General features: G+C 37.1%; 1 protein-coding gene across 2 annotated transcripts in view; it reads right to left on the reverse strand.

Moving 5' to 3' along the window:
• Window positions 1-13,526, reverse strand: part of fndc3a (fibronectin type III domain containing 3A) — a 64,390-nt gene extending 50,864 nt beyond the window's left edge. Inside the window, exons 1-2 of one of the 2 annotated variants that reach the window (XM_015029255.1) lie at window positions 13,080-13,526; window positions 8,142-8,282 (exon numbers count right to left, since the gene is read on the reverse strand). In XM_015029255.1, the coding sequence (XP_014884741.1) occupies window positions 8,142-8,252 (111 nt within the window). In that variant the 5' untranslated portion in view covers window positions 8,253-8,282; window positions 13,080-13,526. Of the gene's footprint in view, window positions 1-8,141; window positions 8,286-13,079 lie in introns of both variants that reach the window. The other variant, XM_015029246.1, reaches the window with a different exon arrangement.
• Window positions 13,527-14,968: the final 1,442 nt, after the last annotated feature.

A 14,968-nucleotide genomic window follows, 5' to 3' on the forward strand; every position in this document is an offset into this window, starting at 1 on the left:
AAAGGGTAGGGGTGGGTGGTGGGGTGGAAGGAAGCAGTGATTCATCCTGTAGCCAAAGTCATCTCTTAAAAGGAATCATCTCAGGTAATGACCCCAAGACAAGAGCTTCCTTTCTGACTCAGAATAATTGGTCCAATGGAGCATTAATATCAAAGCCAAAGACTTGGATTTAAAAAGAAAAATAAATAAATAAAACAAGTACAAAGAATATTCTGTCCTTCCTGCTTCTCCAACTAAAAGGTCAGAAACCAAGGGGGTCAGCTATCGCAGTGAATTCACTTCACTGTCACCACCGTCTTGCCTCATTCCATCAGGGCCCAGACCCCTCCTGTAATCCCTGCTCCTCACTCTCCAGCCGTCATGATATTTACGCACCTTATCAGACAAACAGCACGCCTACGTTACATTTAATTCCCAGAAAGAAAATGGCTGAAAGGTTAAACATAAACATTACAAATGTGTTTTTTTATTATCCTCTTGCATAGTAAAATATTAAGATTTAGCAGTACTGACAAAATTTTACATATTCTGTTCATGTGAACAATTAATTCAAAATTACTGATTATTATGTCTATAACGGTGTTAACATAGCTTCTTAGTGTTGAAAACGGTCTAATTGCCACACAAGTAATTTTTTCAACAAAATCTTTATTGTTGAGGTAAAAAAATGATTATTTGTTTTCAGTAGCTTAAACTGACTACTTAGTTTTAGGGTCTTTATTTGTTATGACATCAAAGCAGAAAGACAAAAAATTTTTTGTCCTTATAGAACAATTTACAAATCTTATGTTTTCCTAATACCAGGAAAAGATTAAACTTCAGTACGATTGCTAAATATTGTGATGGATATACTGATTATAATTAATGAATGTTAGTAGGGGTGATTGTAGATTTCTGGTCGATCACCAATCTTTAAATCAGTGGTGCCCAAAGTTGGTCCTCGAGGGCCGGCATCCTACATGTTTTAGGTCTTTCCCTAGTTTAACACACCTGGATCCAATGGTGGCTCATTAGAAGGCCTAAGAAGAACAATGACATGCTGAGAAGGTTGTTATACCACCAGGGAGAGAACTAAAACATGCAGGATGCCGGTCCTCCAGAACCAACTTTGGGCACCACTGCTTTAAATGCTTGACCTGCCGATTATGTTTTTGACCAATACTGATGTTTTTGTCAGGAAAGTCGTTAAACATGGCAATGCAGTTGCTAAGTTGGCAACAGTAGGGTGACTACTGTTGACTGCACCATGCAGTTAATGTGCGGCATCTGGTGGGCAGCTCTGTCAGGCAACCCTCTCTCACAGCAGAGCAAAAGGAGACCGTGGCTGATTTTCAAACCTTTCCGGAGGTATATAAAAATCAGTGAATAACATTGGTTTTGTCATGCCAGTACCAGCCAATCGCAGATCTCCCAAAATTAAGAACATTGGGTCTCATTTATCAGTGTACTCATATTTTACCCGACCCTCTCTCTGATCATCACAAACACCCTATAACTCACAATGAATTTTAGCATCCCATTCTCTATAATCTACAGTATCTAAACAGACCTAAGCAACTAGAAAAACACATTTTGACATTTTCTCCTGCTCCACTTTAAAATCGTATGAAGTCCAGAGTCTATTCTCTTTTAGTCCAGTTTTAGACAATGCAACAACATCAATAGTGAACAAAGGCTTGGAATATAAAAAGTCACAATAAGAAAGTGAAGTTTACGAGATACTTTATTCAAGAGTACAAAATATAGATGTGTCAAGTGAAAACCAAAGAGCAACCAATACAGAGCTCAAAACCTAGATGTGTGACTCACATGGTGCCCTTAAAGCAGGACACCGTAAAACAGGATGTTGTATACTTTATTAGGCTGTCTTAAGTATTGATTTCAACATCACCAGTGGGATAAGCAAACCCTGCCTGCAAACCTGTTGCAACCATGAGCAAACTGAACATGCAACTGTTGGTTAAAAGAAAAAGAAAAAAAACGTTGGTATGGCAATATAGGAAATGGTCTAAACTATTCCTTTTTCTTTTTTCATATGTCGCTACACGGGAAGGATTTAAGTGGAGGTATTAGGAAAAACAAAAATAATCCCCTTAAAAAGCCTTTCAAAAGGAACTTCAATGCAGACCAACAGCATGTTCAAATGTACCACCTTTATTGAAAACCCTTAAACAGCAAAACTCATAATATAGATTCACTGCACACAGTAAATCATCCAGTATTTAGACTTATCCATTCTGGTGTTTTTGCTTACAGCTAATAAAAACAAAAATTCAAATTCTCATAGAACAGATCACATATAACCAATAAAAAAATTATTTTAATGCAGAAAAGTTATGACAATATTATGACCGTCACAATCATGAGAAAGACTGCAGACTTGACAGACGCTCAGCTGACTGCCACTGACTGTAAACCACAGAATGTCATTCCTAGAAAACCTGTCTCTTCATCAGTATTGTGTTAAAGCTCATTAATGGAAGGCTGAGTGGAAGCAAAACTTGTGGTAAAATTAGATATAGGTTATAATTTATTGAAAAACAGCAAAAGCTTTCAATATATAACTGCATGCATTAAAAATGAGTTTAGATTTTTGAATCCAATTAGAATAGGATCATTGGTATTTACATTTTTTAACAGCTATCAACCTTTACATATTTAGTTGTTTGCAAAGGAGAATAAGAATAAGCTTGGACTGCATAATAATCAACTGTTTTTGATCAAAGAAATGCATATCAACGTTGGCCTTGAACAATTAAAACAACCGAACATTGCTAAATACTGGTGGGAATACAGTTTTCCCTCAGAACAACTTTGGGACGTGGAGATCTTTCATCTGCATTACTTTAGCAATCTGTCCTGAGACACACTGAAGTTCCACTCTCTGAGCTCACATGACTCTCCTCAACCACCAGCTATTACCTGGACGGCTACAGGAGGAATAAACGTCTGCAAACAGTGTTGTCAGGATCAGCACTGCTGTTCTTATCTGAAATGAATGAACTCCTGTCAGAAACACTTTAAAGATGAGTTAAAAGGTTTGGTAAACTCCTTGCTGAAACTTTTCTGGGTGAAAAAAAAAATCTCAAGCTAAAATATCGATCAGTGGATATCAGAATGCTGTATTTGGGTGAGTGCTTTTATTTTGCAACACAATTTAATTTTAGCATTTCTGGAGGTGACTGGACATCTATGGTCAGAAGATTATAATGAAAAATGCATTACATGAGTCACGTCTATATTTGAAATCTTTTATGCAGTAAAATGGGTGCAGATTAATAAAGGTGTGTGAAGAAGCTGACAGCTAACATCAAGCTTTTTTTAATCTAATGCTGTTTAATGGGTTAAAATATTTAGTGTGTGTGCCAATACTCTTCCTTACCTGTCACATGCATGGCACACTAGGCTACCTAATTAAGCTTTTTAACAGTTTGCAGCAAAAATATCTCCAGAAACATGAATTGAGGAGATGCCAACACTGATAATTCACCAAGTCACAGGGTCTCTGTATAACATCTGCCAAGACGCACTCCTTTAAAAAAAAAAACAAAAAAAAAAACAGGTAAGTGCCATGTCACATGACTGTAATATTCCATCCATCCATTTTCTGTACACCCTTGTCCCTTATTGGGGTCGGGAGGGTTGCTGGTGCCTATCTTCAGCTAACGTTCCGGGCGAGAGGTAGGGTACACTCTGGACAGGTCACCAGTCTGTCGCAGGGCAACACAGAGACAGACAGGACAAACAACCATGCACACACACACACACACACACACACTCACACCTAGGGAAAATTTAGAGAGACCAATTAACCTTACAGTCATGCTTTTGGACTGTGGGAGGAAGCTAGAGTACCCGGAGAGAACCCACACATGCACAGGGAGAACATGCAAACTCCATGCAGAAAGACCCTAGGTCTGAATCAAACCCAGAACCTTCTTGCTGCAAGGCAACAGCTCTACCAACTCTGCCACTGTGCAGCCCGACTGTAATATTATGAATACAAAATCAAAGACGTCAAGCTGTATGAATGAATCATTTGCAACCCTCTAACCTGATTTATAAATGAATAAAGTCTGTTTTATGGTGCATGATCAACCAACCAACTGGTGTAGCATTTAGTTTTGTAACAAGAATAAGTGAGCGTGTGAAGGAAGAATGAAAAAGCTAGCAAATACACATGTAGGTGATTAAGAACTGAGCTGAAGTGTATTTGAGAATCTAGATAATGGTTTTTTTTACAACTAATTGCCCAACCCAGTTGCCTAGTTACAAATTACACTCAATAACCACTAAAGAGTGCCTACAGTAACCAGGTAACCACATATAAATAAATAAACTGCATCTTTACAGTGACTATTACTTTACATAGTCAGTAATGATCAATCAAACAGGATAGTGCTACATAAAAACTAATGGCATAATTTATCTGTCTGATATCAGGTCCTGGGTTTCAAAGTGTGTTCATTCTTTTTCTTTTATCCCAAATGTTTTGTTTAGGAACTATTAAGCCTATAGGCTACTAATAGACAAGTTCAGTTTTCTAATCTAAGCATTTATTAATAGTATGCAATAACAAATAACAATATCAATTATATAAGGCAGAGTTCTAAGCAGCCATGTTGTGCATCATTAGATTATTTCTTTCTTGAGGCAAATACCTTGATGATAATTACAGTTAATAACCAAAAAGAAATGCAAACTAAAGAGTTTTGAAAGCCAGTTTACAGAATTTAATGAATGCATCATGACTCACTGAGTGTGATATTTTTAAAACTATGCAGTTCAAAACAAAAGGTTTTTTGTTCCAAAGGTTTTAAGTAGGTAGGCAACTTTAAAATGTCTGGCCTATTCTAAAGCAAAGATGAAAATGTCTAATTTGAACGGAAACTACTGACCTAGAAAATGCAGACCGAAATATCTGGTCCTGACGTCATTTCAAAGAAAAGCACATACATTATGCTGCCCAAAAGGTTGCTCCACATGTCACTCTCCACTTTTCACTCTAATAGGTGTGCTGGCAGAGTTACATCCTCCTCAATAGTATATACTTTATATAAGAAAGAAAAATCTGTATTTGCCACTCTGATACAAATAATCAATGCTTATAAATGCATTTAAAATTAGGACTAGGATTCAATTATTTTTTACAATAAATAAAGAGAAGAATTTGATAATTTCCATAAATATAGAAAAAACATAATATGCAATTATTTGGGGTGCACCGATTTATCGGTCAGCCGATTTCCTTAATTTTGGGAGACAGGCAATCGTCTGATACTTACTTGTGAAGCTGATCTTACCCGCCAGTCTTATCTACCTCAGCAAAGGTCTAAAAATCAACCACTGTCCTCTTCTGCTTTTCGGTGAGAGGTTTGACTGATAGGCCGGCAAACCAGGTCATGTCTGCATGTTTCCAGTTAACAATAGTCACCCCACTGTAACTCCTTTCAACCTCTAATGAATTTTCCGCTGATATCTCACTACCAACTTACCGGCCTTCCTGTCCTTGCTGAAGAAAAATATTCCCACAGCATGATGCTGTCACCACCATACTTCTCTGTGGGGCTGGGGTGTTTTCAAATGCCATCTGCAGCGTTCGTTCAGATCAGAGATAAAATTGCACGCCAGGAGGCTACTTATTAGGAGACTTCTCTATTTTATTTATATGTTTTAAAACAAAGGGGGACTAAATGCATATGCAAATCTTAAACCATGGTTTCCCCCCCCCTTATATTTAGAAATTCAGCACTAATTTGTGTTTGATCTGTCACAAAAATCTACACAGAAAGTATTCAAATTTGTGGTTGTAAAGTGACAGTATGTGAAATAGCCCAATTCTTTTTCAAGGTACAAAGAAGCAGTACATGAAATAGTTATATAGTTATACACTAGATCTTTCTAAATGTATGTACCTGAACCTTTAAAATTAACTGTATACTGATTATACTGAAAATGTTGATAAAAAAAAGAGAAAAGAAAGACAGATGTTATTCATATTAGCTGTGTCTGAAAATCTCCGAGCAGCAGAGTGGTAATGATGACAGTCAGGAAGCGGCAGCAGCATTTTATTCCTTTAGCTCTCATAAAACTGAGTAAACGCACACAAGGGGCATGTTCAGGCAATCAGGAAATCTTTGGGAGAGAGGTGGTAAGGTAACTGAATTCACAGTGAACACCTCCCTCCCAAATGAACAAAACGAGCAAAATCCGATCTCCAAGTGAACAAAGCCTTATTCAGGTGTGGGTTTTTCCACAGTGGAAAATGACTGAGGCTGGGTGGAAAGGCAGTTTTATGTGGCAGTGGTGATATTATCAAGCCTTGCCAGGAGTAAGACTGAGGAAATGACTGAAAGATCACTGTGGGGTCATTGCTATCCTCGGGAAATCAGGGAGAAAAAAACAAAAAAAAAACCGAAAATGACGTAAATCAAACAAGTGACAATGGAAATGACAAGAAATCACTCAGGCTTGTCAGGATAGCTTTATCTCACGCCGATACTGACGAGGCATGATGGGAGATAACCAGAATTATGTACATATATGGCAAAACGGCTATCAAAACTGAGAGAGATGCGGTTCATTAGCAGTGTGCAGCTGCTGCCTATGAACTCCGTTCAGTGAGCAACTGATGAGGACAGCAAATCCATTTGGTTTGTTTCAGTACTTAGTTGAGTAAGAACACAACCTGTTAAGCATGTTAAAAAGCTTTAAAAAAAACATAAGGGTTTTATAAAAAGGAAGATCAAAATGTTTTTAAAACGCTCTCCATTAATGCATTTTTCCATCTTACCAAGCAGGATTTTTTGAGAATTTAATGAAATCACTACCCAAAGAGGCATGTCGTCAAATAAATAATGTTAAGGCAATTAATGAATAACTATCAGACTAATTCAAACAATAACATTTTTCTGCTGTCGATAAACAGCGCGACATGCAGGGCTTCAAACACTCGTGTGTTTTCTTAATGACACACAAGCCCCTGCAGGTTTATCCAAACAACTAAATACCACATCACTGCTTCCCTGCAACGCTCAACAGAATCTTACACTTTTTTTTTTTTGCCCCTGGTGTAACCACTTCAAGAGCTAAATATAAAACAATGAAGGATCCTTGACAAAAAAGAACATTTATCGTTCTTCTTTCACAGTTCACCAGTTTGAAGCCACCAACAGAACATAAAAGAATTTCTCACAAATGTAACTCCAATGCATTGACCTACAAGCAGACTAAAAGCAAAGAGAAAGATTTCAAAATCAGAGGAGCCAAAGAGTTAAGCACGGTGGTGACATCATCATGCTGAGGGAGTTGGCATTGTGGAAAGTAGATGGTATAATGAAAGAGGAAGATTGCCTCTAAATTCTTCAAATTCACCTCCAGTGTCTCCTCTGGGGACTTCTATGGCTTGTTCTGTATCTTATATGTGCTGTATTTATATCTCTCTTAATTTATATATCCATCTTTTTTATCCATCTCTCTCTATCATCTTTTATTCGTTTCACCAGGGTGGAAGAAAATTTGTCTCGGAGGGTGTGAAGAAGGTGTTATTGTCCAGCTTTTGTCAAGTTTGGCCTTTCATAAGACAGTGCTGAAAGTAGAGTTAGAACCAAGAAGGAGCACAAATGGGTAACAATGTGATATGGTATTAAGTAGATAGGCTGATGAAATGAATAACATTAGCTGTGAACATGTACAATAACTACATGCAGTGATCTTCTCAACGGCAGGGTGTCACCCTTTGATAATGGCAGGGGAAGCTTTGACCTCAAATTAACAGCCAGTTAGCTAGAACTTGGACACAATTATCCAAACCAACAAAATTGGTTTTCACATGGCTAAACTGAAAAACATCAATCTTGTGAAATTTCCCCAACTAAATATATGTAAAATCTATGGACTATCCTTGAAATTATCCCTGATCTTTGGATAATATCGGCTGTACAAGCATCGGCTGATCACAGATCTCCCAAAATTAAGAAAATCAAGGCCGGTTCATCAGTGCTCCCCTACTCAGAACCTTTTCGATGGGTTTGGAAAAGTGGTTTTCCAAAATAAAAGTACAGCTCTAAATGCCAGGCATTTGGATATGAGAGCAAGTGAAAGCAGAGAGCTAGTGAGTGAGCACAGAGATGTGTGTCTACCTGCTGGGGACCTTCTCCGTTGACCATGGCTGGGGGTGGTGGTGAGGCCAGGATTGGGAGTTCAGGGCTGAGAAGCTGGCCAGACTCCAGAGGTGGCGTGCGGTCTGCCATGTCTCCCTCATTCACACCACTGAAGAGGTGCTGCTGCAACAAACAAGACAATCATCAAAGGGAGAGTAAATGGTCAATGACAAAGGTTTAGGTGTCAGTTTTGAAAATTATTTGGAATGTGCTGCTAAGAACATTTACTCAGATCATGCAAGGGATGTGGTTTCTGTCTGCCTGTTAGTAAGTTGCAATGAGTGAATCACTGAGATCAGAGACAAACTTCTGCAGTCACTGTTTATTTTTTTTAAACTTCCTACTCTTCTCTGAACAGAGTTAAGAATTTCATTTAAACGTCTTACTGCTTTCTTGCCAAGTGTGTTTACCACAAACAAAGTGCTAACATTTGCCACATCCTGTGATGTGCAACAAAAATTAATTGGTCAAACAGGTTAAAACTAGGCACGGGAGATATAACTTAAAAAGAAAATATATGTTTTTTCAGACCAATTATAATCTTAATTGATTTTGGGTTTTTTTTCACTTTTCTTTACCAAAATAAAATTACATATGACGGAAAGTATCCTCCAAAACTTTTCATGCCATCTGGGTGTTGACCAGTCATGACAAAGTCCAAATAAATACAAGTTGCAAAACAAGATGGTAAGTCCTGGACAGGAAATGCAAGAAGTATTAGTGGAAAACAAAAAATAAAATAAAATAAAATCTTCATAAACAATTATGCACTGACAACCAATGAGTAAAAGTAATGTTTGTAGTGTTCTGCATGGAAATATTACTTTTAATAAACAATGTCTACCAGTAGAAGGTCATTCAGTCATTTCGGTTCAATCAGGGCTCATAATCTGACTAATAATGCAACAGTTAGCTCAAACGGGTAGCAAAACCACAAGCAACAGAAACGGGGATATAATACAATTTTTCATGAAATGATGCACAATTAAATTGAAATACATGTGGTATTTGAGCATCCTAATTACTTCCAGAAAGTCTAAAAAATATTTAAGAGAGAGATAGACTTGTCTGAAATGAAGCTTCTCATGACATGGCTGCATTTTATTTTATATATATCCATAAAATTATATAGCAAACCATGAGTCAAGCCAACTAGTAAAACAGAGCAGTTCATAAATGAACAGAAGAAATGGCTCCCTTTCTCTCTGTTAGGTGAGAGATATCTGACTTATAAGAGATTTATTTTTAATCTTTTATTATTTCAACCACCATTTTGGGGCCTTATTTCTGCATTTAAACTATTCCAATGACAGATCAACATCAAGTAATCAATAAAGGTCTTAAAAAAGTAGACGTTTGTGTGAGCTTTATTTAATGTGTGAAGGAAAGCAAGCACACTTCAGATATAAAAATCAAAAACCAGAATTAAATAACGGCAAATGGAAAACTGTTCACCCCCTCATTTCAAGAGAAGTTTCCAAGTATCTTCCCCACCCACAGCTGAGTCAAGCACTTAATACTGCCCAATGTCTTCTCACACTCTTTAAATGACAAACACAAGAGCAAAGGCTTGCAGTGGTGCCACACTGTCTATAGTGGTAAAAAAAAAAATAGTCTTATTAAATCAAAGAATAAAAATGTTCTACATTCAAATCTGTAAAACTTCAGACTACACGTAAGAAAACACTGATATATTAAATACTCCGTCAAACAAATAAACACAATCGTCATCATAGAGCAGTGACATGTGTCCTTGAATCTAATTGGACTCCAGCGCATGCGTCTCTAAACCTCACAGTGATCTGGCTTATCTGTTCGACTAGCACCTCCCCTCCTTATGCTGAAACAACAAAGTCAGTTTGCAGTCAAATGGTGAATGAAACAGATTTAAGGGAACTATTCATACAAGTGTGGACTGACATGAGATTAGCAAAGTATTATGAATAGATTTCAAGATAAACTGCAGACGGGGCGGTTCCTTCTAAGGTTGAACTCTGGTTCCAATCTGTTGGGATTAATCTTCTACAAATATCAGACTGTTTGTCCATACAAGGCTGCACACTTTTTATGTAAATAGAAATGCTAAATCTGCTGTTTGATTCTAAGAAAAAAAAAAGTTGCACAATATGATTACATTTTAGTTAAATCACTCTGCTTATTTGACGGTTATATAAGATGATACACCTATTTCCTGTCTTTTCCTCAACCCTCTCTCTGGATAAAAACGATTTATCTATGGACCTTCACACCACCCTCTAATAAAAGTCAGACGAAAACACCAGCTGACTCAAACGTTGCATTCTTATTGTGGCTATGATACACTAAAACCAAAGTTCAGCCCTTCCTGTGACAGCACTCAACACACATAACTCCTGTAGCTGAACTGTGGCGACATCTGTTGTTGCCCTGATTATATTTATATATCTTTTTTCGTGTTCATCCACAAAAACACCAGCTGCCTTTCGGTTACGGTTACAGTTTCAGTCGACACCTTGAACCTACAGATGTAGAGGATACTTTTTTTAAAGCTCGATCTCTATTTAGTATGAACTGGGACCAAGCCAAAATAAAATTATTTTCTGGTTAGTATGTCTTTAAGACAAACGTATGCAAACAAAGTTCAATCAGGAGTAAATACATTTTAAAGCACTCACAACTGAATTAGATAAATCAGTTAAACTGCTTGTTGAAACAAACAGCAACCATTACACATGGAAACAACTCAGTGCATTTAGACATCAAGATGTTGTGAAGACTTGTTGAGGTTTAAAGAGAGCATCCGAATGGGGAAGAGGAGGAATTTAAATGGACTTTAAACATGGCGTGGTTGTTGGTGCCAGATGGGGCGGTCTGAAAGTTTCTGAAACGTCTGAATCTACTTCTGGGATTTTTACGCAAAACCATCTTTCATGTTACCAGAGAATTGTCCTGAAAAAAAGAAAATGAGTGAGTTGGAGCTGTGTAGACAAGCTGGAGATAATGGCAGGGCAACAGTAGGTCGCATAATAGTTTGGGACATATTTTCTTGGAACATGTTGCACCTATTCAGCAGTTTTTTAAACCATCACAGCCTTTCTGAGTACTTCAGCATCTCCATTATTGCTGCACAGTATTAGTCTATCCAACTACTGGGGAAAATGCATTTAAAAAGTTGCTTTTGGCAATGATACAACTTGTTTTTTCCAAATACCTTTACCTTGCAAAGCATTTCGTTGCAATAAGCAAAAAGCACAAATAAATCCATTGTATAGTACTTGATTACCCATTAGCTGCACAGTGTACATGGATATTGAGATAAAGATAAATTTGCAAAGGGTTGACTATAGAGTTACGAGTTATTAGACACTTATTTTATCCACTAAAAGACAGAAAACTAATCAAAACTTATGTGTAGAAAGTTTTGTGGGAATCCCTTTAATGAATTTTGGAATGAAGCAGTTTTTGTGATTTTAGGTCACTAATTACATACATATTTAAACATAAACTGAGGGACTAGGTATATCCAACAATGTAGCTGTTTTGACTTTAACCATCACACACAAACTTGCCTGATGGTTAATTTAATATTCTAAAAAATCTGTTTGTTTTTTTTTTGTTTACAGAAATGTAAGTACTTTTTAATTTTGCAGCAATGAATTCTACTGAGTCCTGTAATTATAGATACATATGCAACTATTAGCAAATCTCTGGCTGTAGCTTGTGGACAATTTCCTTGATTTATGCCAACATTAGTAGCTACTCCCCCCCTTAAAGAGCATCTTTTTATTTGATTTAGTGAATCCTAAAAGAAGGATGTGACCGTACCAGAACTTTGTGATCAATTTCTTTGAATTCATGTGAAAAACATTTTTCAAACACAAGTTCAAACACAAGTTCAATTTATCAATTAAACTTAAAAGGTCTGTGGCAAGATAATGTCTTCCATTATGTATGTTTCAAAAAATAAGGTGACTTAAAAGGCATGGATATGCCACATGATTTACAGATAGTTTAAATAAACAGAACACTAGCCTTACAATTCAACTATATTTCATTTAAAAATAAATGAAAGCAATGTGGCTGTTTGTTTTAATTTAATATTATATTAAATCCTACATTAACAAAGGTGTATGAATTAAGTCAAATGAAAAACACTAAGACTCCTTTAGGTCTTTAAACCCCCATCTTGACATAGTCTTGGTTTCACTTTAATGTTGTGTGAATCATCCTGTAAATAACTCGTTTTTAAAACTAAAACGATGCTATCAAACCTATAAAGATAGATCAACTCACCCAACAGAAACCAATCCTTCAACCATGTAAAAAAAACATCTTTTTCAACGCTGTTTAAGCTCATCTTAATGTAATACTTTAGCTCATCCCAGTCTGTTAAACTGCACAATAGCAATGCCAAAAGTGCTCCACGACTAACTCAAATATAAAGGCATACGACTCAGCTAAAAACTGCCTCGAGTTTGTTTAAAGTTCTTCTGAAACCCAAACCTAAAGCTGAAGTTCTGCTACAACACCTGGAAATCATGTGTTCTGCAGACATGTAACAGCTGGCCATCAATTCAGGGAACCCATTATATAGGCTTGTTGTTTTGCTCTCTTTGCCAACACCTTCTCTGTGTGACTCTACAATATCTTTAATCAACATAAACGTCATAAAAACACTATTAACAATATTCAGGGTCTGTGCTTATTTTGTTAGCTAAGTTCAGCAGCCACCGTGCAGCTAACTGAAGTGGCTACAGGTGTCTACTTAGCGTTATGTCATCGCTATCTATTATCCAACTCTAACATAACCTTTCAGTCAGCACACTGACACATAATGACCTTACGGTGAATTTAGAGTTTCTTTAATAAACGGGAGGGGTTCATACATTATTGACTGTCGCAGCAGAAGTGGGGAATGTTACAGCTAATGTTACTCACTCAGTCAGTTGGCACAGCAGCAGCAGTCTTGACTGACACGCCGATGCACAATGATGTTTCCAACACAAGCTCTTCCTGGGAACCTTTAAATGTCAGTAGGCTACAAGCTCCAGCTACCTTCTGCGACACCTGAGACTGAGACCTCGCTAGCTACCTGGATAAACACAGGAAAAGGCAAAATGTGTCATGCTAGCATTAGCTACCTAATGCTACCTAGCAAAATAGTTCGCGAGATGATGATGATGTGCTTTTTTTCTCGTCGTGTAAGCGACGGCGTCTCTGTGCTAACTGCGCCCTAATCAGATCAGGGCTAACCAGTCAACGACGACAAACCGTAGCTGGCAGTTTTATCGAGATAACTTTCCATCCGCAGCCTTGCTCCACGAATAATAAAAAGCAGGAATTTTGCTTGCTGGAGCTTAGCGCGCATGCGCGTCCGAGTAACTCTGACGAATCCCCTTTAATTCCAAGATAACGAAAAGAAAATATGCACAAGGTTGTCATACAGGGGTTAACTACCTTCGTAGGCGTGTGTGGGGTAAATTTGTGCTGAAATTCATGAACCTCGTTTGTTTGCGCAATTTTCTGTTGATTTTAAGGGGGACGATATGGTTGACGTGTCTTAGAGCGGTTCGTCCGAGTCAGCCACAGACAAACAAATGTGTGCAAAGGGAGATAGCTTTTATTTTGATTTGCATTTGTAACTCTCTGCTGTATAATAACTAAACAGCGTATGCTTTCTTAAAAATCTTAATCTAATCTAAATACTCAGTTCCCACACAAACTTCATTCAGGTTATGTGTAAGGTTCTAAATTTACAAAAAGTAAAAGGTTAAAACAGTAATATATGTTAGACTGCTTAAGAAAAAGTATTATTTGAACTCTAATAATTTGGTTGTTACAATCACAAGCTGCAATAAATTTTATAGGAATTTTATGAAGACAGAGTGATCTTTTGTTGAACAAAATGGATAAGTGGGGGGAGGGGTTACAAAAAAAGTGATGCACATTCCTCAGCCCATTTTAATTAGATGCCCCTAAATAAAATCAATTCTAACAAATATGTGCTTATTTTCAACACAAAAGATCCTATTCATAAAAGACCTCAGAGATTTGTTAAGAGAACCTTACAGAATAAACAATAATATGCAAACCAATGAGGACAGACAGGGCACGGATAAAGTTGCAAAGAAGTTAACAGGGTCAGGTTATAAAACAGTATTCAAAGCTTTGTAGATCTCACAAATCTCATTCAATGGGGAAACAGAAAGTGTATGGTACAACTGAAAACCTGTAGTCATCCACCTGAAATGACATTCTGGTGAAGGAGAGTATTAAAAGCAGTTAGGAGGCCTGTTGTTCGAGATCTAAAGTTCAACTGGTAGGGTCTATTGGCAAGACATTTGACAGTCACACACACCACAACCATGCCTCTGTGAAAGAGTCACAGGAAGAAAGGCATAAAATTCACATTTAAAGTTTACTGTAGGCCATATAGGGAACACAGGAATCAGGCTAAAGATGGTGATCTGGTCAAATGAGACCAAAACTGCATTGTTACCCAACATGAAAAAACATTGGTGAAAAACTATTATGAAAGATGGTGGTGGAATCATCATGGATGCTTGTTTTCAGGAGCACAGGATATCTATCTATCTATCTATCTATCTATCTATCTATCTATCTATCTATCTATCTATCTATCTATCTATCTATCTATCTATCTATCTATCTATCTATCGTCCGTCCATTTTTTTGTCTAAATAAAGGGACTGATTGGTTTATTACAATGTGTAAGATATTTATATTTCACCCATAGAGAAGGGTATTCACGCATATAAATGGGTTCAAAAGTATGAAATGCAAAAAGCTGAAATGCCAGTATTTCG

The sequence above is a fragment of the Poecilia latipinna genome, unplaced genomic scaffold, assembly GCF_001443285.1.
Source record: "Poecilia latipinna isolate Pla-1442-1.1 unplaced genomic scaffold, P_latipinna-1.0 Scaffold10, whole genome shotgun sequence".
Lineage (NCBI taxonomy): Eukaryota > Metazoa > Chordata > Actinopteri > Cyprinodontiformes > Poeciliidae > Poecilia > Poecilia latipinna.